At 36.1% G+C, this 23,984-nt stretch overlaps 1 protein-coding gene and 1 pseudogene across 8 annotated transcripts in view; one reads left to right on the top strand and one right to left on the bottom strand.

Moving 5' to 3' along the window:
* The window catches only part of Agbl3 (AGBL carboxypeptidase 3), a 77,124-nt gene that overhangs the window by 36,513 nt on the left and 16,627 nt on the right, over nt 1-23,984 (top strand). For 4 of the 8 annotated variants that reach the window (XM_076913553.1, XM_034519756.2, XM_076913554.1 and 1 more), the window contains 9 exons: nt 1,628-1,754; nt 2,985-3,085; nt 3,312-3,424; nt 11,669-11,735; nt 13,378-13,458; nt 16,316-16,373; nt 19,893-19,964; nt 21,969-22,014; nt 23,253-23,443. In XM_076913553.1, coding sequence (XP_076769668.1) covers nt 1,628-1,754; nt 2,985-3,085; nt 3,312-3,424; nt 11,669-11,735; nt 13,378-13,458; nt 16,316-16,373; nt 19,893-19,964; nt 21,969-22,014; nt 23,253-23,443 — 856 coding nt within the window. Of the gene's footprint in view, nt 1-1,627; nt 1,755-2,984; nt 3,086-3,311; nt 3,425-8,779; nt 8,890-11,668; nt 11,736-13,377; nt 13,459-16,315; nt 16,374-19,892; nt 19,965-21,968; nt 22,015-23,252; nt 23,444-23,984 lie in introns of those variants that run through there. The other 4 variants (XM_076913556.1, XR_013104096.1, XR_013104094.1 and 1 more) reach the window with 4 other exon arrangements.
* On the bottom strand, nt 8,903-9,674 carry LOC117720925 (mortality factor 4-like protein 1 pseudogene; annotated as a pseudogene).

Here is a 23,984-nt window from a genome sequence, read left to right as displayed (position 1 = left end):
AACCATGAGTAGGAGGTAACTACTTAAAAAAATGTCACCTATACTCAGTGCTAAGAATTTGGAGCAGCAGGAACTCACATACATTGTTCATAGGGACACTGAATGACACAGAATTTTAGAGAATAGTTTGATTACAGAATTAAATGTGCAGTTACAATGTAATCAAGCAGTCCCATGCCTAAGGGATGAACCATAGAGAAAAAAAATAAAAACTTACATCCATATGTAAACCTATACATATGATTGTTTTTAGAAACTCCTTTAATTTCTAAAAGTAAAACAATCCAAACATAGACTTTATGTAGTACAGGCACACAATGGAATTCCCTCAGCAAGAGAGAGAGAGAGAGAGAGAGAGAGAGAGAGAGAGAGAGAGAGAGAGAGAGAGAGAGAGAGAATATGAATATGTCTACATGCAACAACTTGGGTAAGTCTCAAAAGATATTATACTAAAGCAAAGAAGCCAGTCTCAAAAGGTTGCAAACAATTCTATTCAGAGAGTAGTCATGGAAACACAAAAACATAGTGACAAAGAAGTGTGATGACAGAAGAGTGTGGCAGCAAGGGATAGCATGCAAGGAGTTAATGAGACTAGGCGGGGATGGGGCAGGGAGAGAGCTGCTGTGATGCTAGAGATTAAGGGAATCTCTACACTCACTACAACTCACAGAATGGACACAAATAAACCTTGTGTTAAAAATAAACTCCCCAATCTCTTGGTAGGCACTTGTCTTAGTAAAAGAAACCAAAACAACATTGATCTCTTTATAAACAGTATTTCAAGACATCTCCACAAGGTCTTTTATATGAAAGCAAAGACTCCTCATTCTATTTCTGGAAATCTACCATATGAATCTTCATTCTGAAACATGCAGAATCTCTAGAACATACTAAAAATACAAGATTCTGTGTGCAGTGGCACACATCTGTAATCTCACCAGGGATGATTGCCGTGAGTATGAGGCTATCGTGGGCTATATAACAAGACACTGTCTCAAAAAAGAAAAAAAAGCAAGCAAGCAACAAAACAAGAAATGTTCCTAAAAGTATAACATCCTGAATTAATCATAGCAAAGCTTAGTAAGCCTATTTGGGACATGTTCTATGATGATAAAAGTATATTTATTACTGAGGTTACAATTTCTATTTCTTGAAATATAAATACATCATCCTTAAAATGAGTTACTTCCCAGCTTGGAAGTAGAGTCTGAACCACACAGGGAATTAGAGGCCACCCAAGGCTACAGGAAATCTGTCTCAAACAATAAAATAAAAATAGTTATTTTATTGATCAGGAAATAAACCTTCAGCTTTGAGAATTCCAATTTTTGCAGAGATGCCATTTTATTTTTTGTTATTTTTTGTCCACTTAAACTAATTGGAATAGAATTCTATCACTTTATCCCCTTCTTTTTCCCTCCAACCACTCCCAGCTACTCTCCCTTGAACCCCATACCCCCTATATTTTTTCATATGTATATCTGTATGTAACAATGAAATCAAAGAAAAAGAAGCTGACCCTGGTATCTGCATGTAACAATACTGAAGGAAAAGAGGCTGCCTACTTGTTCCTTCTTAACACCCTTCCCAAAAAGCACACGTGTCATTTTTAATCACTGCTTCTCAGTTTTCCTTCCCAGCTTGCAAGTTTAACGTTCAGAAGAGCAAAGAGGGGACAGGAAGGGTTGTAATGTGGAAGATGGGCATCAGGAACAGCTTCACGCTGGAGGCCACCTTCTGCGGATCTACTCTGGGTAAATGTCCTTGATGACCTTCCAGGACAGTAAATCAAAGCTCGGCTTTGCTATAAGATTAATGATATGGACAGTTCAGTAGTGAGCACTTACATTTGATCAGTCCCATAAGCAAGACGAATAAACTTCTCTTGTGTGGTATCTCATGTCGTCATGTCCCTTTGTTTATAAAAAGAATGTTCTGGGATGCACAACAAATAGTTGTTTTTAAGATCATTTTTAGGGATTTTTTAAAAACGGGAATTCCTAATGCTGTCCAAAAAAAGCAATACACTTTAAATGTTTTCATTTGATTTGTTGATTGAAAAGCAAAACTAGACTGAGTATTTTGCTTTGCTTATTTCTTTGGTTGATTGGTTTATTCACCCATTGGTTGTTATCAATTTATATTTGAAAGGAAGCCTTTAGTTCCTGCAACTAAAAATGGAGCTATGCTCTGTGCTCTTTCATGAGAACTGTCTTTATCATACTTACCATGTACTAGTGAAGTCAGAATATTCTGTTTAATAATGATTTTAACACTCTTAGAAAATGTTTCAAATCTAGGTTTTATGGTGATACCTACCTATAATTTCAGCACTCAAGAGACAATGGCAGGCAGATCTTGAGTTCATAGCCAGCTTAGGCTACATAAAAGAATGGTTCCCATTTTGAAAAAGGAAAATGCTGGAAACTCACATATGTAATTTCTACCAAGGTTTTGATTTGTTCTTTGTTTTTGTTTTGAGACATAGTCTCTCTACATAGCCCTGACTGTCCTGGAACTCTCTATGTAGATTAGACTTATCTCAAATTCAAAAATGTCTTCTGAGTCTCCCTCTGTCTTCTGGGACGATAGAACTAAGGCATGTGTAACCATACCTAGTGATCCCCTAGCTTTTTGTGTGACCTAAAACTGAGGTAACATCATTCATAATAACAAAAAATATTCTCATGGAATTTTTCTCAGAGTAGTTATCATCACCATTAATAATTGGTAACCATAACTAAAACTGTCTTACTGACTTTTCTTCTACCTCACAACACACACCTTTGAATAAGTTTTGTCCCAGAAAGAAATGAGCAAAAGCATTAAGCTATTAAATGACCTACTCCAGAGTAGAAAATTGAAAGGACAGAATGTGGAATCATATCCATGTTTTATTTATAGTGTCTCACAATTTAGACTTACCGTAAAAAGAAAAATTAGTAACTCATTCTCCAAGGTGAATCAATTTTTTGATGCTTTAGGCAATAAACGAGGCACTCATTTCAGCACGAAAGACTTAGAGTCAATGGGATACCATTTTTGTGATTCTCTATTGGACTACTGTGATCCTGACCGGAGCAAAGTAAGTCAACTCAATTTGGATAAGTATTAGATTCAAGCTGTAGCATGAATGGTCTGTCTGCTGTCCTACAGTGTGTTTTCCCTTTTAATATCCTAATGGTTTTATAGGTTTGGATGTAAGTAGTAATCACCCTGTGACTATTATTATTGATACATCTGAACATTCAATTAGTTTAATTAGAAAGTAATATTATTCTTATAATGAACTCATTATAATTTTTTCTTAGTATTATCAGTGCCTGAGAGAATTAGAAGAAATGGAAAAACATATGAACTTGGAAAGAGCCTTTGATGATTCAGATACTTCTCTAGTAGAAATTTCTTTGGATGTAGAGTCTAGGTAAGTCAAGAATATTGACATAATTTGTTACATTGTTTTACCTGAGCTTTTGTTATGCTACTTGGATATTCCTGTCAGTTCCACACAGAAAATTCTGACTATATTAGGGAAAGTTTTCACAAGTGCATTATTTTGGTCTAATATATCAAGGCTTCATTTGATTTATTCAATATGAGCACTGTCATGTGTCATGTGTTTACTACATGTGCAAATTGTTTTGCATTGTCTCTATTTCTCATTTAGAGTATTTTATATCTAGAGCAAAACTAAGTAGACATTAGAGAGGTTCAGCACATATCCCTCATTCCTAGACATCCAGAGCCTCTCCTGTTATCAACTTCCCAGGATGATATAGATTTCAGTGAATTTTATTAACACTCAGTTGTCATGCACTGTCTATAGTTCACATTAGCAGAGACTCCAATCAGAAAGTAGTTTCACATACTGTGGATTTGGACAAATTTATAATGACATGTATCCTACCATCATAGTACAAAGCAGAATATCTTCACTGTATGGGCTCATGCTTCCATTTAGTCTTTCCCCTTTGACAACTGGCAACCACAGCTCTCTATCATTGTCAACTTAGCTTTACTTTTTCCAAGGTGTCATCTGGCTTGAATTGTATAGCATATAAACTTTTCAAACTGCCTTCTATCCCTTACTTACATGCCTACAAAATTCCTCTGTTCTTTTCATGGTATAACGCCACATTTTTTTTTTTTTAGCTCTAAATAGTAAGCATTGTCTGAATATACCAGAATTATCCACTCAACTGAAGAATATTTTAATTGCTGCCAAGTGTCAGCATCATAAATAAAACTTCTATAAGTATCATTCTGCAGGTTCTTCTGTGATATGTTTTCATCTCTATTGAGTAAAAAATCAAGCAGTATCATTGCCAATGTAAAAGTACAGTTTGTTGTATTTTTATTATGTGTGCCCTTTATAGCAAGCCCAGTATAGCGTTATAAGTTTCACAAATAAAATTCCAAGAGTCATATTGCCCAGGACCATATGGTGAAGCACTCAAGTCATACAGAAGGGGCTTCTTTACTCAGAGCTGTTTAGGGTTTGTTTTCATTTGGGTTTATTCGTTCCCTTTAACACTTTTACAATTAAATTTCAGATGTTAAGAACTCTTAAAGGAGATCTACCCTCAATGAAAATTTAAGTTGGCAGTGTATCATTGTTGATGACTGTTCTACAGTACAATAATATACTATAGAATTCTAGAAATTATTTTTAACTGACCTTCATGTCTATTAAATAATAACTTACATTTCTTTTGCTTCTGCTCTTAACCACCATCTTCTGATGCTATGAATTAGAATATTTTATCTACTTCATATAGATTGTGTGCTGTTTTGAAAAATGTTGTATAAAACATGTTAGTGCTAGTATCTTGTCAGCTCTAGATTTGGGTTCTTAGATTGATGCCCAGTAATGGTATGTCATTCATATTACCCAGATTTATTATTAGATCACCTACTAGTACTGTATTTTACTTTACTAAAGAACCTCCCTACTATTTTTAATAGCAGCTACTACATCACTTTGAGTTTTGTATTTTATTATAAATGTATGTCCAATTTCATTCTTGTAAATGCAGATATACAATTTCCCAGAACCATCTGCTGCAAAGGCTATCCTTTCCCTATTGTGTACCCTTGGTACCTTGGTTGTATATCAGTTGACTATTGTCAGATTAATGCTGATTGTTAAAGTGATTTTCTTGAGGGATATCTAAAAGATTATTAAAGCACACATGCAAGTGTAACTGATGGGACATTTGAAGAGGATTAGATCATGAGGGATGTAACAGTTCATTCTATCAATGGATTAAAAACTTGGAGCTATTGGGAGATGAAAGAACTATAACAGATAGGGTCCAATTAAGTTGCTGGGATTGTGACTTTGAAGACTTTGTCTTTGCCCTGGCTCTTGATCATTATTTTTCTTCTAGAGAGAGAATGACAAAAGATTATTAGGAAAGAGATAGTAAAACATAATATAATTAGCTAGGCTGAGGGTAACTCATTGTAGACCTTGAGTGGTTCATTTGTGTGAAAAATTCCTAAAGTTATATAGAAGGATGTCACAATTAGGCAGAAAGTTAACTATTGTCTAATACTGTCTTGATGTTTTAGATAAAAAATATCAACAATTTTTAATAATAATTAATACAGCCTTGTCTTGAAAAACCAGCCTAAATTTTATGACATGAGCAAGAGGGAAGTCTATGATGAGAATTCTAATTGCTTTATGAAAATACCTTTTCGGTTTAATATATATTCTTCTAAAAGTGAATGATAGGACATAAATTAGTGCTATTTTATATCTATTTTCTATTGTTAAGTTATGCAGTAACCATTAGGTTTCAGATAATCTAATAGAATCTTTATCATGGCTTAAGAACCATGTGTGAATATGATACAATTTTTGTCCAGTTCTGTCAGTCACAAATGCTAAGTGCTCCCCACTAATTCTTCTTATTTCTTCTTATTGTTAGTTCTTATTGTCACAGTTTCTTTTCTTCACCTATTGCTACTAGTGTGACTTGCTTTCTTAGTCACAAACTACACCTATGCCTTCTACAGATTAAGATCCCCAAATATTTGGAAGCTTTCTTCCGAACCCTTTTCAATTCTCAAGTAAAAGCATGTGGTAGTTTTCATGTTCCTCTTCTTACAAGACAGATATGCGTATGTAGGATGTAGAGCATTACTGCATTTTAAGAGTGAAGCTTCTTCATTGTGTACTAGGTATTATACAGTTTCCAAAAGGAAAGATGCCAACCAGATAATTCCACATTTTACAGATTCTTCTTGATAAGCATACTGGAGATAGGAAAACAAAGTACTATCTCAATTTTGCAAAGAGAGCCTAGATGTTTAAAAAGCAATTCTAGTTAGGCATGATGGTACGTATATGCCTACAATTTCAGGGCTTGGGAGACAAAGCAGGAGGATTGTAAATTTCAGGCCAGGCTGAACAACATACTGATACCCTGTCTCAAAAAACAAGAGCCATTCTAGACAGCATACTCTATTTGTATAGTGTTTTGTGATGCTAGAAAATAGATTTCTTTGTACATTAAAATACTTGATCCTACTTCTCTTATGCTGGTTTAGAATTGCCATTAAAACTGTAGGTCATTTTCAAATAGCCCATCAACAATGATAGATATTGAGACTGTGGAATATTATGCAGAAATAAGTAAAATCTTTATACACTGATACTCTGTAATAAGAAGCAAAGCACACAAAAGTTTTATATAGGTAGATAATATCTTTTATGTGGAATAATATAAAATATATAGTTATTCATGATTTAAGAGCTAAAACAACAAAAGGATAAGTTTTAAAACTAAAAAAGGGAAAAACAATGAAAATTTAATATGCATCATTAGGAAACTGCAAATTAAAACAATGAAACACCACAACAAACATTTTTAGAGTTTCTTAAAATCCAAAACACTGGCAGTACTAAATGCTAGTAAAAATGTGGGAATATAGGGCCTCTCTTTTGGGTGGGGTTATTTTGTGTGACTCTTCCTGGGGAGATGTGAATAAAATTCTATTCATCCTAGAGAGGGTACCAAGACAGACCAAGGAATAATTTGACTTGAATTTAGCTGATGAGCCTGTGAACACTTACTGGAATTACTAACAGAATTGTAAGTGCCTCAAAGGCTGCTGCAGCACCAAAGGCCCTTCACAGTATGGGTGACAACTCACAAAAGTTGCATCCACAGTAGCTCCTGACCAGCTCTGCTGATGCCTCTACCAAAGAAAGCCTGCTCCTTCCCAGAAGTTGACTTCTTACCTAATCTGAAGAAGGGGTTTTGTGACTTTTGTAACTCTCTGAGTTTCCCAAGCCTTGTAAGTTTCATGACCTCCATGGGCCTTGAAAAATTTCTTAGCTTCCTGAGTCTGATAAATCTCCTTCCAGGAGAAATGCTTTAATTCAGAGAAAATAGCTTTAAAACACCCTATTGTTTGCTCTGGCTCTTACATTCTTTCCATCCTCTTTTCTGTGCTGTTTCCCGAGCCTTAAGTGGAATGATATAGCATGGAGTCACTATTCCACAGTGACAGTCACTCCCAGCAACCTAGCCTATTGTGAGTTTCCATTGTAACCACTGCACACTGAAAACGTGATATCTCCCTCCACATCAGTAACCAATGTACATGATCACAAGTAGTTAAAAGACAAGTGAACAAGTTCATCATATTTGATTGGCAGAAATAGCATTCAAATGCAGAATATTTGCTAAAAATTGTAATGTTTCCTATGAAGGCCATTATTAAGGCCTTCTTTTCATGCTGTTCCCTTCTATGCTAAAGGTAGATCTATCTTCTGTCACTTCATCTTATTCTCTTCTATTTTCCATTTTTCCTGAAAAATCATGACTCACATGAAAAATAGCACCCATGTGTCTTTTACTTAAAATTTCTCCCTTAGTTGGGCAAATTCTTTATGGACAGATATATCAGTCTTAGTCGCATGGCTTATCATCCACAGCAAAGGCCACACCACTGATGTCACATCCTCTTTACAATCCTGTCCCATACATAATACTTTCTTTATTTTTGAAATTAAAAGAAAAAATGACTGTAGATCTGAAAACAACTCCTACAGTAGTGATTTTCTATAAAACTGTAACTACGCGATGCATTGCATCTAACATATTAAAACGCACATTAGACAGAAATACAAAAACCATGAACCCACCATTCTGCAACAATTGAGCAAAGATAAAACGCCTAAGAACATCATGGCTAACTTGCAGAGAATGGGCTGTTTAGCACTATTAAGAGAAAAGCACAATGGATGAGTGTTCAGTTGCACACACTAAAGTGAGCCTTAGACACTAGGGTCAGCATCTTGTCACTGAGCAGTAACACATAGTATAACCATGCATAGTGTCAAAAGGGACATTACCAGCATTAGAAAGGAGATGTGTTGTCTAGGCAATAAAAATCTACAGCACTGTTTCTCAACTTGTATGGGCCATGACTCCTGCAGGGGTCACATATCAGATATCCTGAATATCATAAAGCAAAAAAAAAATAATAATGATTTTAAGATTGGGAGTCACCACAACATGAGGAACTGCATTAGGAAGGCTGAGGACCACTGCCTGTACCACATCTGTTGTCCATTATCAAATACACCGGTAGAAACTTGGAAGTGAAAGAAAAAAGAAAAAGAAATAGAAATAGAAAAAAAAGGAGTGCCCCTTATTTTCTGTTTAAAATCAAACAGAAAACAAACACCGATTCTGTTGTACACTAACATATTCAAAGTACATCATGTACAGAAGGACTAAGAACCAAACTCTGCTTACAGAGATCCAAACATGAGTGAGAGCACGCCCCTCACACGGCTTTCCGATGACTCTCAGGAGGAACCACTTCGTAATCACTGGCACTGAACAAAGTTGCAGAATTCTTCGCCAGGTACTTGAGGAAATCATGAAAATCTGAGAGACTGCAGTATGCTGAAATTCTCACAGATCGCCCTGATGCACCCATGTCCCAGGTGCATGGAGCCACATTTACTGAGATTGTTTGCCTGGTGATCAAGCCCCAGTCATCCACAGCCATGGTGTCACCTTTCAGGAATCTTTAACTTCAACCCTGTCCATAAATTTGTCTTCATTTCCAACAGTAGGATCTACTTGGGCCCTCTTCTTCCCAAGAGGCTGAGATGTCTCGTACTGTCACCATCTCCACTTCCTGGAGTTTTCTGCCTGTCCCTTTTTGTTGTCACATCATTTTTCCATTGCAGGCCAGATGTCTTCTTACCAGGAGCAGCCAGCCCCTCTCCTCTTGCCCTCTGATTGCCTTGCTCCACCGACTAGCCTTTAAAGTTCTCTGTTTCTGCAAATTTGTGTCCATGTATTTAAGAGCTCTGCTTTCTGGAACCCATCCATCCCAGTTTCTGTTCCAACAAATGAGATATATGAAATATTTTCCTTGTTTGTCCTTTGGCCCTTTATGCACCTTGCTTTGTAAAGATGAAGTCCATGAAAGCACAGCACTCATTCTCCCTCCTGGAATTTAGGCTTTAGGTCTGCTTGGGTACCAAATTCATAAATGATTAACCATTTCTTCCTTCTCCCACCACCTGCAATTACCACCCTCCTACTGTCTACCACATGCCACTTTCAAGGCTGTACAATAATTTCTAATCCATCAGTATTTGGGGATATCCTCATACTTGTGTGATAGATGCCATTCATCAAGGAGATATGTCACTCCATACCATTTAGAAGAAACTGGTCACTGAGATTGCTCCCCTCTCAGATGTCTCAGCCTTGATAGCATAACTCCCACTACAACAGAAGGTATACCATCTCAACCATGTAGAAAATATAGCCACATTAGAATTGCCCCTGTGGATTCTCTACCCTTAGACAGGTCAGCACAATTGCATGACTAAGTCATGCAACTACTACACACCAACTCATCCTTGTTTCTTGGGTTTTAAGCCAAACAAACTGAAAAAAAGTCCACAGAGTATTCATAATAGCTTTATTTATAATTGCCCAAACTGGAAGCAACCAGATGTCTTCCAATAGATGAATGACTTTTTTAAAAAGTGTGTTCATATAATGCAATATTATCCAATGATTAAAAAATAAGTGAGTTGTCAAACCATGAAGATATGACAGAACAGAAACTTAAGTCCATATTGCAACCACATCCAAATGGGTTTCATCTTGATAAGAACAAAGTCAAAACAAACCATGGCTAAGAAATAATAACTGAGAAAGGTTTGCTACCTCTAGCAGGTAAGGAGAGCCAAAAGCAATGCCTTCCTCAAAAGCAGTGTGGGAATTTTACTTAGAAAGCCTATAAATATTAATATAGGAAAGCACTATAAAGATGGACATTTCCCTGAGCATGCTCAGTAAAGGAGTAGATTCCTGACCATGTTCAGTTTAAAGTCATGTTTCACAAAAGAATAATAACAGACATGTTGGGGCATTCGTGGCCCAGGGTCATGTAGCAGATATAAAAAGGGAAGAATGGCAGACAGGAACACTTTGGGACATGCTCAGCTTGCATCCTAAAGGTGGCAAACATGTTCAGATTCATCAAAAAGATAATGGACAGAAATGCCTCTAAGCTTATCTAAGTTTGTTCAAAAAACTTAGATAAAGGAACTAAAGGAAATGACACTTTAGTGGTATATCAATATAGGAATTTGCCGCTGAAGTGTCTGCCTCAGTATTGGTAACAATCCTGGGAAATGGAAGACGTCTGAAAAAGCTATGTACTCTCTGATCTGACTATGTGACAGGATGGACAAGACAAAACTAGAGGGAGAAAGGAAGGGTCAGAGGTTGCCAGGGGTTCTCTGGAGACAGAATCATGGATAATCGAACAGGATTTTTGAGGCAGTGAAACTGTTTGCTGCTGTAGTGGTAAAAGATACATGTCTTTATAAAGTTGTCAAAAGGTACAGAATTTGTTAAGTCAACTACTAAACAATAAATTTGCTATCAATTGTAACAAATTCCCATGTAGCATAAGAAGCTAATAAAGGAAGTTGTGCAGGGAACTGTGAAATATCTATATGCATTTCTGTAAACCTAAAACTATTCTTAAAAAGTAAAATCTATTCATTAACAATAACATATCAAAAATACAACCCAGAAATATTTTCTTCCTTGACTTATCACTCAAGTAAATAAATTTTGCCACCACTGTACTAAGCAATTATACTTAAAAATAGATTTGTGTTTGACCTTTTTTTTTTTCTTGAGGTTTTATGCTTTGGATGGCCCTTAAATTATCTTTAAGTAAAATAGAAATATAGTGATGTAAAATTAATCTTAAGAGCCAGTGATAATCATAAGAGTTGGAGAACTGCACAGATCCATCACTTATGTGTTTCCTTATTAACAAAGAACTCTGAGTCTCTCGATGTACCAGGTAACATAATAATGAGTCAGACAGAAAAAGAAATTCTTCTTCCATGGTGCTTGCATTCCAGCAATACATCTCCAAACATGTATACCTTCTATACATTCAGAAAATAAAAATATCATTTCTAAGTTGTATGAGATCACTAAATAATAAAGAACTTTTGTAAATATCATTCTCTTACTTTTGTAAATACCATTCTCTTTCTAATTAGAACTGTCCATTCAAATAAGATGATAAAGTAAAAGTGACATGGAAATTTTAAATTCTGAAAACTGTAATTGTTATTGTTTTCTTGTTTTAGTAGTCGAGGCTCTGACAGCTCAGAGTCCAATGACACTCAGACTTATCTTCTCAAGGTGACCTCTCAGGTATGATTAAAAGTTTAGCCTCAGTGTGGATCTGTTAAGCAGGTACACTGATATTGTTACTAACAACCAAGAAGAAGGTTTGTGCTTTTATCATTACTGTATAGTAATAATTGTTTTTTTTTCTTATTATGTTCATTATCTTTAAATCACAGAATTGTTATCCCAACCCTTTTATTTCATAGATGAAAACATTAACATCCAAGGAAGTGAAGTTAATTTTAAGATGTCACACCACTTGTTAATGTCAGATATGGTGACCTAACTTACATCACTTCTTTATTAACCCAATATTCATCTATTTAATTACACATTTATTCTTACTATTGTACTCACGCTGTGTACTAGGCACACTGCCTGGGTGCTAGGAACAGAGCAGTGAAAACAATGAGTCAAAAGCCTTTCCCTGTGTCTTCTTCTATCCTAGTTTGGAGAGTGACACAACAAATAGGTAAAGAATCTGACTCTGAGGTAGACACCTAAGGAAGCAATTACAAAGTGTCTATGGAGATTGCAGTTTGCATGAGCTTACTAAAGAAAGATGTCACTTAGGAAAGTGGGGAATAAGCTTTTCACTGTGGGACAGACAACTGCAAAACACTAGCAAATTTACAGAAAGCTTTTATTTTCTCATTCTTGGGATCTGAAAATTGACATTACTAGACTGTGATAGGAATGATAGGGTCTGTGGTGTTGTTTTCAGACTTCAGATTTAGTTCTGTTAAATAATACGTTTTTCATCCCCTTAAACCAGAGAGTACCCAGTGTAAAAATCCCATGACAAAAGCCCCTAGAATGAAAAGGATAGTTTTGCAATATCAGTCCATGGTTTCCTCCAGCAACCATGTATCTTATTATGACCAGATCGTATACCATATGCACTAACATTTCACTAGCCACAGTAAATCACATGTTGATGCCCCTGTAAGTTGATGTTCAACATCAACAGGATGGAGAGATACTTCACTTTTCATGAGAGGTTCTACGGAGTTTCATGGCAAAGACTAGGGATGCATAATTCTATTATAGAGGACAAAACATTTAGAAGCAGTGGTTTAGCATTCCACAGTTCACCTCTAGGCCACAGTTATTAACTTCCTGCTAAATAAATGGTAAATTTATTAGTACTTGTCCCCTTTCCAAAATACCCAGAGTCTCATTCAGGCATGGTTATTGGTCCCCTCTCATTATGACCTTCACCAAGCCTGGACCAGAACCTGTAAAATAAGGCAAGTTTTTAACATACACCTACAGTAATGGAACAGAAATTATAATAGACTTAGCATTAAAAAATGAAGAACGGGGACTACATTAACAGTCATAGAACCAAAATAATTCCGAGTTTGCTTGCATGTGTGCTGGGGATCAAAACCAACGCTCTGGACATGCTATGGAAGAACCACAAATTTTTTATTGTGCAAATATGGAGTAATCTCTGCTCCTGGGCATAGGAAACAATTCTAAAACCCCAATTGCTTTTTCATAGACTCTTATGTTTGCTTTGCTTACATCTAGTGTGCACAGTTGCAGTGTGTGGGAAAGAATGGGACATATTCCAATTCCTAGGAAGTGAGTCTGAAATGTCTCTATTTATATTGTCTTTGATATGTTCATTAAATACTAATTTAAAATGCTCTTTTACCAGGCAAGAAACAAGAAAAAGTATCTGAAAACAAAGAGGGAAAGAAATGCCATTCTAGCAAACCGCCAGAATAGCATACATGAGGTAAATCTTGATTAATGTAATGATTAAGAGTGTTTTAAATATGAATGCAAGACTGTCGAGTCATAGGTTCTCACTTTTCCTCAGAAAAAAATGAATAGAACTTCGATCATATTATTTGGTGTTTACAAAACTCAAAAGATTTTTGACAGGTAAATTTCATTTATATTTACCCTATTTTAAAATTATTTGAAAATGCTTACAAAACGCATCCATTATATTAAAAACAAAATTGAAAAAATAGAAAACCTAAAAGTATACAAAGGAATGAAAGTAAATGATGCTGAGAGATGAATTAACTGGCAGCAAAGTGTGCAGCAAACTGGAAACACTGCTTAACAAAAAAGGAAGAGCAACCACTGACAGTCTAAAGGTACATAGGAGATGGAAAATAATCTATTCAAAAAGTCCTCAGATTCATTGTAAATAGCAACTCTGTGAATCCAAACTCTCCTTGTCCCACTCCTAGCTCAGTAAGACAGAAATACTACTGCAGAATACTGCAGCCAAGAAAATAGGTGACACCTCTCCCACAGCTACCAGAGATATCTTCATCTTCCTAGGAGGAACAAGGTATGTGGGAATTTTTGCCTCCAACTAACTAGCTATTGAGGCTAAGTTTAGGTGAGTGCAGAGAAAAGGACAAAGAATCCTGCTGTTCAAACCCTAGTCTTTCACTAGAGGTTTTATCTTAGGTGCTGCACCACTCAATGCCTGGGCCCTGATCGTTCTTGCTTTGGTTTGTAGCATATCAGTTTAGGTAAGGGAGAGGCACTTGAAGACCTAGGGCTACTGTAGCCAGGCTTCAGTTAGAAGAGTATCAGTGTCTCCAGCACCAGATCCAGAACTAAGAACTGGATCTTTTTGCCTTTCGAGAGAACCAAGCAATACAACAGATAACATCCTAATCTCTTCCCAAAGAATTTACTTGATTTGCTACAGAGGATATAGAAAGTTAAAGCTTAGGAAATTCTTAAAACCTGTGCAAATATGGTAAAAAGAAATTGGCAGAGATTGGTGGGTTGATTAGAAACACACGTTTAACTGTATCCTGGCTACTTTGTAGAACTTGGGAGACAGCTGGAAGGAGCCCTGATCTCAGAACAGACCTCATACACAACTTCTAGACTTGCCCATTCAAAGGAGATTTTTAAAAAATTCGACTGTAGAGCAAACTGTGAGCCTGGGCAGGGTTGAAGACATCAGGGCAATCAGCCAAAAATTAGTGGAGTTGGCCAACTCCATGTCTTCAGAGAAAACCCCCATCGTCCCTGCATGCACTCTTAACCACCGAGCCATCATATGAGGTTCTTCAACCTCATAACAGAATTTTTATTTTTACCTTTTCCTCATTTCCATAGTGTCTGTAAAAGTAACTTTTATTTGCTTAATATAATTGTCGTCTCAGAGGCTTAGTGCTGAATAAACTCACCCTTTCTAGTTCTTTCTGAACTCTTGCTAGCTGGCTCATCCCAGCTGTTCCCGATTAAACTCCTCTCCAAGGTGACTGATTCAATCTGGATCTTCTCAGCTTCTCACTGAATTCCTGCTTGGCCTCAAATTAACTCTGGCAATTTGTTCTAATCTTCTATCTCCTAATTCTCTGGCTTCAACTGCCTCAGCTGACCTGCACTAAACTGCATGAACTCATGAATGAACTCAACTCCACTGCACTGACCCCCAGCTCACTGACTCTCGCTCCCAGCGCTTCTCTTCTCTGTGCTGTTCTCCTGAGATTTGGGTGTAGCCTATCTGACTCATTCTGTCAAATCTTTCTCTGATTTGACACTTTGCCCCTCAATTAGATAACATTGGTTGGGATTAAAGGTGTGTACTAAAGGATTCCAAGCAGGGGGATTAAAAGTGTATAGTGTGTCTATATTCTAGCCAGATCACACAGATCTAGGTCTTTAGATTTGATGATCTCTTACCAGAGTAGCCATGTTTCTGGGTTAAAATTTCCCTAGAAGTGTCCATATCTGTTGCCAATTATATATGCAAAGAAATGGATTTTGTGTTTTAACTATTTTGTATATTGTGTTCTATTGTGTGTTGTTTTACTTTATTTGTCTTGTTTTGTTGAGAGGTTTCATTCTGTTGCCGAGGCTGCATTCAGAGCTCTAGAATCATAGATGCTAGCATTAACTCTATTTTTATAATTAGTTACTGAACTATATGCACTGCATGCTGTCAAAATGCTTTTCATTATTTTTCCTTTCCTCTAATCTTTTCTTTTAGAAAAGTCTTTATAATGTTAGATCAAAAAAAAAAAAAAACCCAAAACTTGGAAATGTCAAAAATGTTTTTGGTCAATTTGTAGATTATTCAAGGTTCACAGTCAAAAGTTCAGTGTGTATCTCTTAGGCCAGGCCAGATTTACATTTCAAAAGAGAAAATGATATGTTTATGGTTTCCATTGTTTTAGAGATCATTATAAAGCTCAAGAAAATATTCTTTTTATAATATTATCTTTTATATATAAGCACAGTTCTGAAATTTGTTGGTAGATTTTTCATACAAATGTGTGTGTGTGTGAGTGTACGTTTATTTCATACTCTCAGCTTCTAATTTAAGTAATTCTAATTTAACATTTTTTTCTCTTCATCATGATACATGAGTTCTGTGTAAGAAAAAAATCTCTTTAAAATATTGGCTTTTTCCTGATATTTATTGTTGCAAGAGATTAGTGTTATTAAGAACACCAGAAGTTAGGATTTATGAGACAATTTGCCCATTTTAAACTTATAAAAAATAAAAAATATTTGTTTAAAACCTATCATATCATAATCACATAAGAAACATACCCCAGTTTCATGTTTACAATATATCATGTTTTCTTTCCGATTCTCTGTTCCATTAGATTTATGGCAAAGAACATTTACTCCAAAGACACGAAGATTCAAATTCTGATGGAAAAGGTAAACTTCTGTTTTACCTTCTCACAAGCAATTAGTTTATTCAACAACACTCATTTTATGTCATAACTATGAGGCTACCATTGAGCTTTAGTAAAGTTTCTATTATTAATGTGGGTGCCCTTGCATTTGGGGCATAGATGTTCAGAACTGAGGCTTTATCTTGATGGATGTTTCCTTTGATGAATATAAAGTATCCTTCCCCATCTCTTTTGATTACTTTTGGTTGAAAATCTATTTTTTTTAGATATTAGAATGGCTATTCCAGCTTGTTTCTTGGGATTGTTTGCTTGGAAAACCTTTTTCCATTCCTTTATTCTGAAGTAGTATCTTTGTTGCTGAGGTGTGTTTCTTTTTTTTTCTTTATTGGATATTTTATTTACATTTCAGATGCCATCCCCTTCCCCCATTTCCCCTCCCTAGAAAACCCCTATCCCATCCCCCTTCTCCTTTTTGCTTTTATACTATTTTTTAATGTTAATCAAAGGCTTTATAAGTTTGGTAATGCTCAATAACAAGATGCCCATACAATCAGAAATGTAACCCAATACCCAACCTAGATATACCAACTACCTTTGACTGGCGGAGACACTCGAACATCCGCCTCCATGTTCCTCCCCCCATCTCTCTTGCCACCTAGCTCCTCCTCTTTTCCTCTTCTTCCTCCTCATCCTCTCCTTACTCCTCCCACCTTAGCTCCTCCTACATATCACCCTTCCTGTTAAAATAAAACTTTTCTCTTAAAATACAATTAGTGCATAACTATACCCTGAGGTGTGTTTCTTATATATAGCAAAATGATAGATCTTTTTTTACATATCCAGTCTGTTAGCCTGTGTCTTTTTATTGGTGAATTGAGTCCACTGAGGTTGAGAGATATTAATGATCAGTGATTGTTAGCTCCTGTTATTTTGTTATTGGAGGTAATACTATGTTTGTGTGATTCTCTTCTTTTGTGTTTGTTGTTCCATGATTAATTTCTTGTGTTTTCTTGGGTGTAGTTACCCGCCTTGTGTTGGACTTTTCCTTCTAGTATTCTCTGTAATTAGCTGGATTAGTAATCGGATATTGTTTAAATTTAGTTTTGTAATCAAATTTCTTGGTTTCTCCATCTATGGAGACCCTGTTCACTTTCCTAGGTTTTCCATCTCCAGGGTTGCCTCTATTTGTACTTTCTTTATTGCTTCTATTACTGTTTTTAGGTCTTGAGCCGTCTTGTTCAATTCCTTTACCTGTTTGATTATATTTTTCTGTATTTCTTTTAGAGATTATTTGGATCCTCTTTAAGGGCTTCTACCTGTTTTGACTGTGTTTTCCTGTATTTCTTCAAGGGAATTATTTATTTATATCCTCTTTAAAGGCCTCTGTCACCATGAGATGGAATTTAAGGTTGGAATCTTGCAGTTCAGGTATGCCAGGATATCCAGGGCTTGCTGTAGTAAGAGAGCTGGGTTCTGGTGGTGCCATATTGCATTGGCTTCTGTTAGTTTTGTTCTTGCACATGCCTTCAGCTATCTGGTTGTCTCTGGTATTAGCTGGCTTGGGTGCCCGGGATTGTGGCAGGCCTCCCAGGAGGAAGGTGGAGCTGTGTATCCCAGGTTATAACAGGCCTCCTGGGAGACAGGCAGAGTTGTGTTGTGGAGGTGAAATGGGGTCAAACGCCCCGATTTGTCATGTGTGCAGATGGAGGGAGGGAAATGGGGCTCTAACAGGGCAGGACAGAGCCCAAGTCTGTTGGTCTCTGTGGAGTTCCAGTAGGCATAAGGATTGGGTCAGTAGTTTCACCTGTGTTTCCAGCTAGAGCAGGGCTCCTGAGAGACAGGCAGTGCTGGGGGGTGGGGGTGGGATAGAGGGGCAGGCCAGAGCTCATCTTTTAACAGGTGAAGAAAAGTAAGTAAGCAAGCACTGTGTTGCAGGTGACATAATGTGAGCCATGTCTCTAGGGAGCAGTGACAAGAGTAGTTAATTGGTTCACATATTTGAGTTTTGGTAGGTTATCTTCAAATAGACTATAGGAATTTAATGTTTTTAAAACTGTCTCCTCCTCTTATTTCATAACATAATAGAGTATGATCTCTGGAAAGAAATTAAATCTGCAATATTTATTTGCTGCTTCTGCAAAGAGCTATCTGATATGTGTCTTTAACTGACCTAGCATTGCTGATATTTAACTTCTATTACCTTACCCTGAAAGTTCCCTTAAGAAAAATCATAAATGTACAATAAATATAAATATATAGTATAAAGTATATATACTTTATGCAATGTATGTCAATCATGTGCTAACTTACCAAAATAATTATTTAATTATATGTATGTATATGTGTGCTAATTTATGATACATTTATATCACTCCTACCCCCCCCCCAAAAAGGATTTAAGGTAATATAATTAAAATGTATACATACATTAGTGCATAAATTCATTCAGTCTGGAAAATAGGAAACTAAACATAGAAAGATAAAATCCATACCAAGAACAGGGGAGCACTCTATTATAATTAAGATTCATTTCACTTTAAATTAGCCATTCACCAAGGAATTCAGAAACCCTTTTTATATTTTTTTAGTTTAAAATGTCAGAAATTAGAAATAAAGGTAAACATAAAAGGGGCTGGGAAGACAGCTTCATTGCATAGCGTGTTTGCTGCACAAGCATGAATGCTTGGTTGTAGATTGTCAGAACCATGAGAAGCAGAAGCAGGAACACACATTATGGCATACGTAGGGAAAGACAGAAGGAGGCAGGAGACTCTCTATGAGCTTGCAAGTCAGCTAGCAACTCTGTCTACCACATATGCATTATGGCATGTACATGCCCACATACATGTGGCATACATAGCACATACTTAGCACACAGGCTAACACACAAGGGTTTTTAAAAACATAAAAAAGTAAAAATAATATTTTTAAATTTTTTCTGTCTGTACATAGACTTCACATGTTAATGAATAATATAATTGTGTTATTTTGCATGTTTCTTTTTCATTTAAAATTAGAGTATTTTAACGAACCGCTGGTGGCTCGGCCCTTAAGGCTCCCGCCCGCAGAGGGCGCCCTGTCTCTTGGTGCGCCGGTTCGAGTCTCGCCGTCTCTCCCGTCTTCCCACGTCATCTCGTGGGAAAAAAAAAAAAAAATTAGAGTATTTTATAAACATTTTTACATGTGAACCAAGGAAGCAAAATATTTTGCTTTGTGAAAAGAATCTTAATTTGTACAGGTAGGCCCACTGTTTAACTTTTTTCTAACTTTCCTTTATTGCAAAATGACATAAAAATGTACCCATTCATGTATACTTTTTTCTTTTTAATAAATCCTTAGAGAAGCAATTCTTGTCCCAGCGGTATAAATACTTGAAACACAACAAACATGTTTAATATTTAAAGATGTTATGTGTTAATTTCATTGAGTTAAGCTACAATTTACACAGTATGTGCACTTTTCATTTTGAATGGAGATACAAACTTTGAACTGAAATAACCATTCCTTTCCATTTGTTATGCCCCTTTACCATCTTCTCTAGATCCAAGGGCAATTGCACCAAATGTTTTTGTGGCTCGCTGTTTCAGAAGATCATTGCCTAACCAAGGTTTGGGTGAGTAAAGAGAGCTCAGAAATGTGATCACCTATAATCTGAATATGTGCAATAACAATCATCTTTATCTGATCAAGCTCTCTTTTAAAGAATAAGGTGGTCTGTTAAAAAGAGATAAAATTATGCTTATGGTACTGAATGTATATTACTTTCAGCGCCTACGTTCTCTTTTATAAAGGGCTATATCTAGCTAGTTTTAGAGCTAGATATCCAAAAATAGAGCCCAGGTGTACATGACTGCTCTGAGGACAGGAGTGGGATCTCCCGAGTAAGCTGGCTGGCTTGAGTAGATGAATCAGGAAGATCTGAGTTCTACACACACACACACACACACACACACACACACACACACACACTAGAAGACATGGTAACACACAATAGAGGACATAGTACAACATGTAGAAACTAATTCGAGGTTACGTGTCAAGACAAACTGGAGTAGAATTGGTTTGGACACTAAAATGAACTAGAAGACAGATCTGCTCTCACATCCATCCGTAGTTAAACCTTTGAACTTCATTCACAAACAAGTACCTTTACATGAGGCTGATCTTAGGACTTGGCATACTTCAGAGTCCTAAAACATTGTTTATTACATTCTGACATTGTGTACAATGGACCCCTTCCCCCACACTACCCAGAGAGTGAGACATGCCCAATACACTTTTTACAAGACAGTTTAAGTTAGCCAGTACCTATCATACTTGCAGAACGACTACTCATGTAGCTTGAAACTATAAATATAGCTATCATTTGTACAACCTCAAAGCACTTACTCTGGACTGCTAGATTATGTCCCAGTGGCCATCCTCACTTTGACCTGAATAAATCCTTTGTTCTCACACTTGGTATTCCTTCCTATGCCTGTTCAGTTGACAGAGGCATCCTAAAGGAAAAGAGGTAAAAGTAAAAGTGCATAGGTAGAATGAATCTCAAGAATCTGAGATTAGACAAACAAGAACTGAATCAATTGAAAATATTTTCACCTTCCTCCAAAACAACAATGTTCAGTCAAAATAGTAGGTGGTGAAATCACTTGCATATTACATGCTGGTCTCGTACATGGAGAGTTTGCAGTTAGCATGAGCTAGCCATATGAGACCATATAACTCTTTAAAAAGAGTTATGGTCTGTATCAAAAAGCATTATTATAAAAGTAATTTTATCACTATACCCTAGTTAACTTGTTCTGCTATTAATTATGATTGTTAGTCAACTAGTTCTATTATTATTTCCTTAAATAATAAGATGTCTATAATGGCAAAATTAGGTAATAATATATAATTTAGGCTCCAATTTTTATATTAAAATATGTGCATAATAGTTATTATACCATATATTTTACTCTGATCTGATACTTCTGCATCCTAAATCAACCTTCTAAAGCACTGAGCACATCGGTATGTATGGAGACATCCTTTACAAGTTGTGGAGGTTGTTTCCACTTTTGCTGATGATGGTTGTTATTGTTTCTTCCTCTACTTCTCCTTCTTCCTCCTTTTTTCTTCTTTTTTTACAGTCTTGAACTATAAGCTACGCTAAGAACCCAAGCCAGCCTTTAACTCATAACACTGCTGTATCTGCTGCCTCCCTGTGGGGGGCAGCACTCAAAGGGATTTGAGTTCACGAGTAAGTCTTGCTTGCTTCCTGCTTCCTTGCTGCTGCTTCTTTTTCTAAATGCTCTTTCCGTTCCAGTGTACACAGAGCCTCACACATACTAGGCAAGTCCTCTGCCCTGAGCTGCACTCGCAGCCAGTGATTACGTCCCAGTGTGGTAGTTGATACATAGATATTCCTACTGGTTATTCTTCTCTTGGAGCAGTCTTATTAAAAGGCTATCAGGAGGAATATATAGTCACCTATTTCATGTGTGAACAAAACATTATTTAACTAAATTATCTAGCCATTAAGTTACACAAAGTCATTGTCAAGAAAATTAAAATTAACTTTTGTTGATCTTAAAATGTTACTTCAGATAATTTATGCTATATTTTCCTTTTTTAGTGAAAATTCCTGGACAAAGGTTTTATCCTCGAAAAACACGGTCCAGGTAGGAGAATTACACTTGATTTCTTCTAACTACATTATTGTTTTTCTTCTGTCTTAAAGTATTTAATTTTGAATTAAAGCAAAAGTTTTCTCTTTGGGGAAAAAAAAGTTGATCAAGTTTGTCTTTAGATCCTACCTATATAGGTCACTATAATATGTAAGAACACCCACAGGTGCAGTTTTGAAAGGTTCTAAGCCAATTTCAGTATCCCCAAACTGTCCTTGATGGATGATGTTTTAAACTCTTAGCTAAATCTGTTTATTTCTATGTGTTTATCATTGAATTATCTGATTTCTCATTTTAAAAATAAATCTTTCTGACAAGTTCATTAGTGCTATAGCATGAATGCACAGCAATCCCGTGTTTACCTCTGTCTCTCATGTTTATGGACCGTTGGTCACACAGAGATAAAATTAGCATCTTAAGCCTTGAAAGGCATAGAAAGTGATGCCAGATATTACATAGAGCAGCTTGTAATCTTTCTCTGAACTGGCAACTACTGTATTTCTATTTCCTTTAACGAATTTTCATATTCACAGGAATAATGTATCAACTATGATAAGCATCTAAAGAATTCACTGAATTTGCACAACTATGTAATGTCACTGCATGAGGTGATGGTGTGCCTTTTCTTCCTTCCTTGCCTTCTTTCCTAAGAACCTGGTTTCTGTTCAACAACAATAAAAAAGGATCCGCTAGATGTGTGCTCTCTCACTCCAAAACCCTAGAGAACTGGTTACATAAGTGATAATATAGCACACATCATTGAAAGTAACTATATTTGGACCTAGAATTAATCACTTTAAAATAAGTTATCCTATGGAAAGTAATCAAATGATAAATATCAAGATTAGACAGGATGGGGCTAAAGAGAGGTCTCAGTGGTTAAAAGCACTTACTGTTCTTCCAGAGGACCTGTGCAGCTGGCATGTGGTGAACATAAACTCATGCAGGCACATACATACACTAAAATAACAACAGCATTTTTAAAGGCAATAGGGAAAACACTGGAATGAGAAGATAGGACTTTATACTTGATGCTGTGTAATCAGTAAAAAATTGTCTAACCTTTATGATCATCTTTTAAAAATGGGACTAATCCTAGCTATCCTGACTACATCACACTTATTAGAGCTCAAAGATTACATACTAAGGCATAATATGCAAATAGAAAACAGACCTGCATTACTCTTATGTAAATATGTAACACAGAGATGACAATCCTCAATTTCTTTCAGCTCCCGACATAGGATTAAGAGTCTTAACAAAGACCATCGGACATATATTTTACAAACTTGTAAGAATCCAATCCAGGAAGTTCAGTCTAAAGGAATCGATATATATGAAAGTTGTTTCAAAGTGGCATCCTTGAAATGTCCTATGAACAAAAGACCTTCACATTGGATTGAGAAGACAAGGATACCAGCAGGTTTTATGTTTAATTATAATTGCTTAACATTTTAATAAGTAGAAAGATCCTTTATATTATCATCATAGTTAATCTCATCCAATCTGATTTATGGGAACTATATTAGTAAATAAGGGGATTAATAACCACTGCCTTCCTAGTGCTGAAAAGTACTTACCTTATTTCATCACTGAATGACTGAAGCACATTTAAATTTTCCTTGGTTTAATATAGCCTTGAAAAAATTTAATGGCACTATTTGAGATAGCTCTATTACCACTACCCTACAACCAAGGAACTTTTTCCTTAATGCTATAACCACATTCTGGTAATTTCTACTTCTCAAAGATTTTTTTTTTTTAGTTGTAAGCAACCTTTTACTTTGTGTCTCTAATGTGGCCCAAAACCAATTGAAAACCATGGTAGGCCATGGCTATTACCTTGAGATGGTCTATCCTAAACAACCTCTTTCCAGAAGGCTAAATAACATTGGCCCAGTTCTGATTCATCACAGTAACCAATTGATCTAAGTTGCAGAAAGTAAAGCTAAAGTCAACTTCAC

The sequence above is a fragment of the Arvicanthis niloticus genome, chromosome 15 (assembly GCF_011762505.2).
Source record: "Arvicanthis niloticus isolate mArvNil1 chromosome 15, mArvNil1.pat.X, whole genome shotgun sequence".
Classification (NCBI taxonomy): Eukaryota; Metazoa; Chordata; class Mammalia; order Rodentia; family Muridae; genus Arvicanthis; species Arvicanthis niloticus.
Note: the sequence above shows the minus strand (reverse complement) of the source record. Positions and strands in the feature narration are given on the sequence as shown.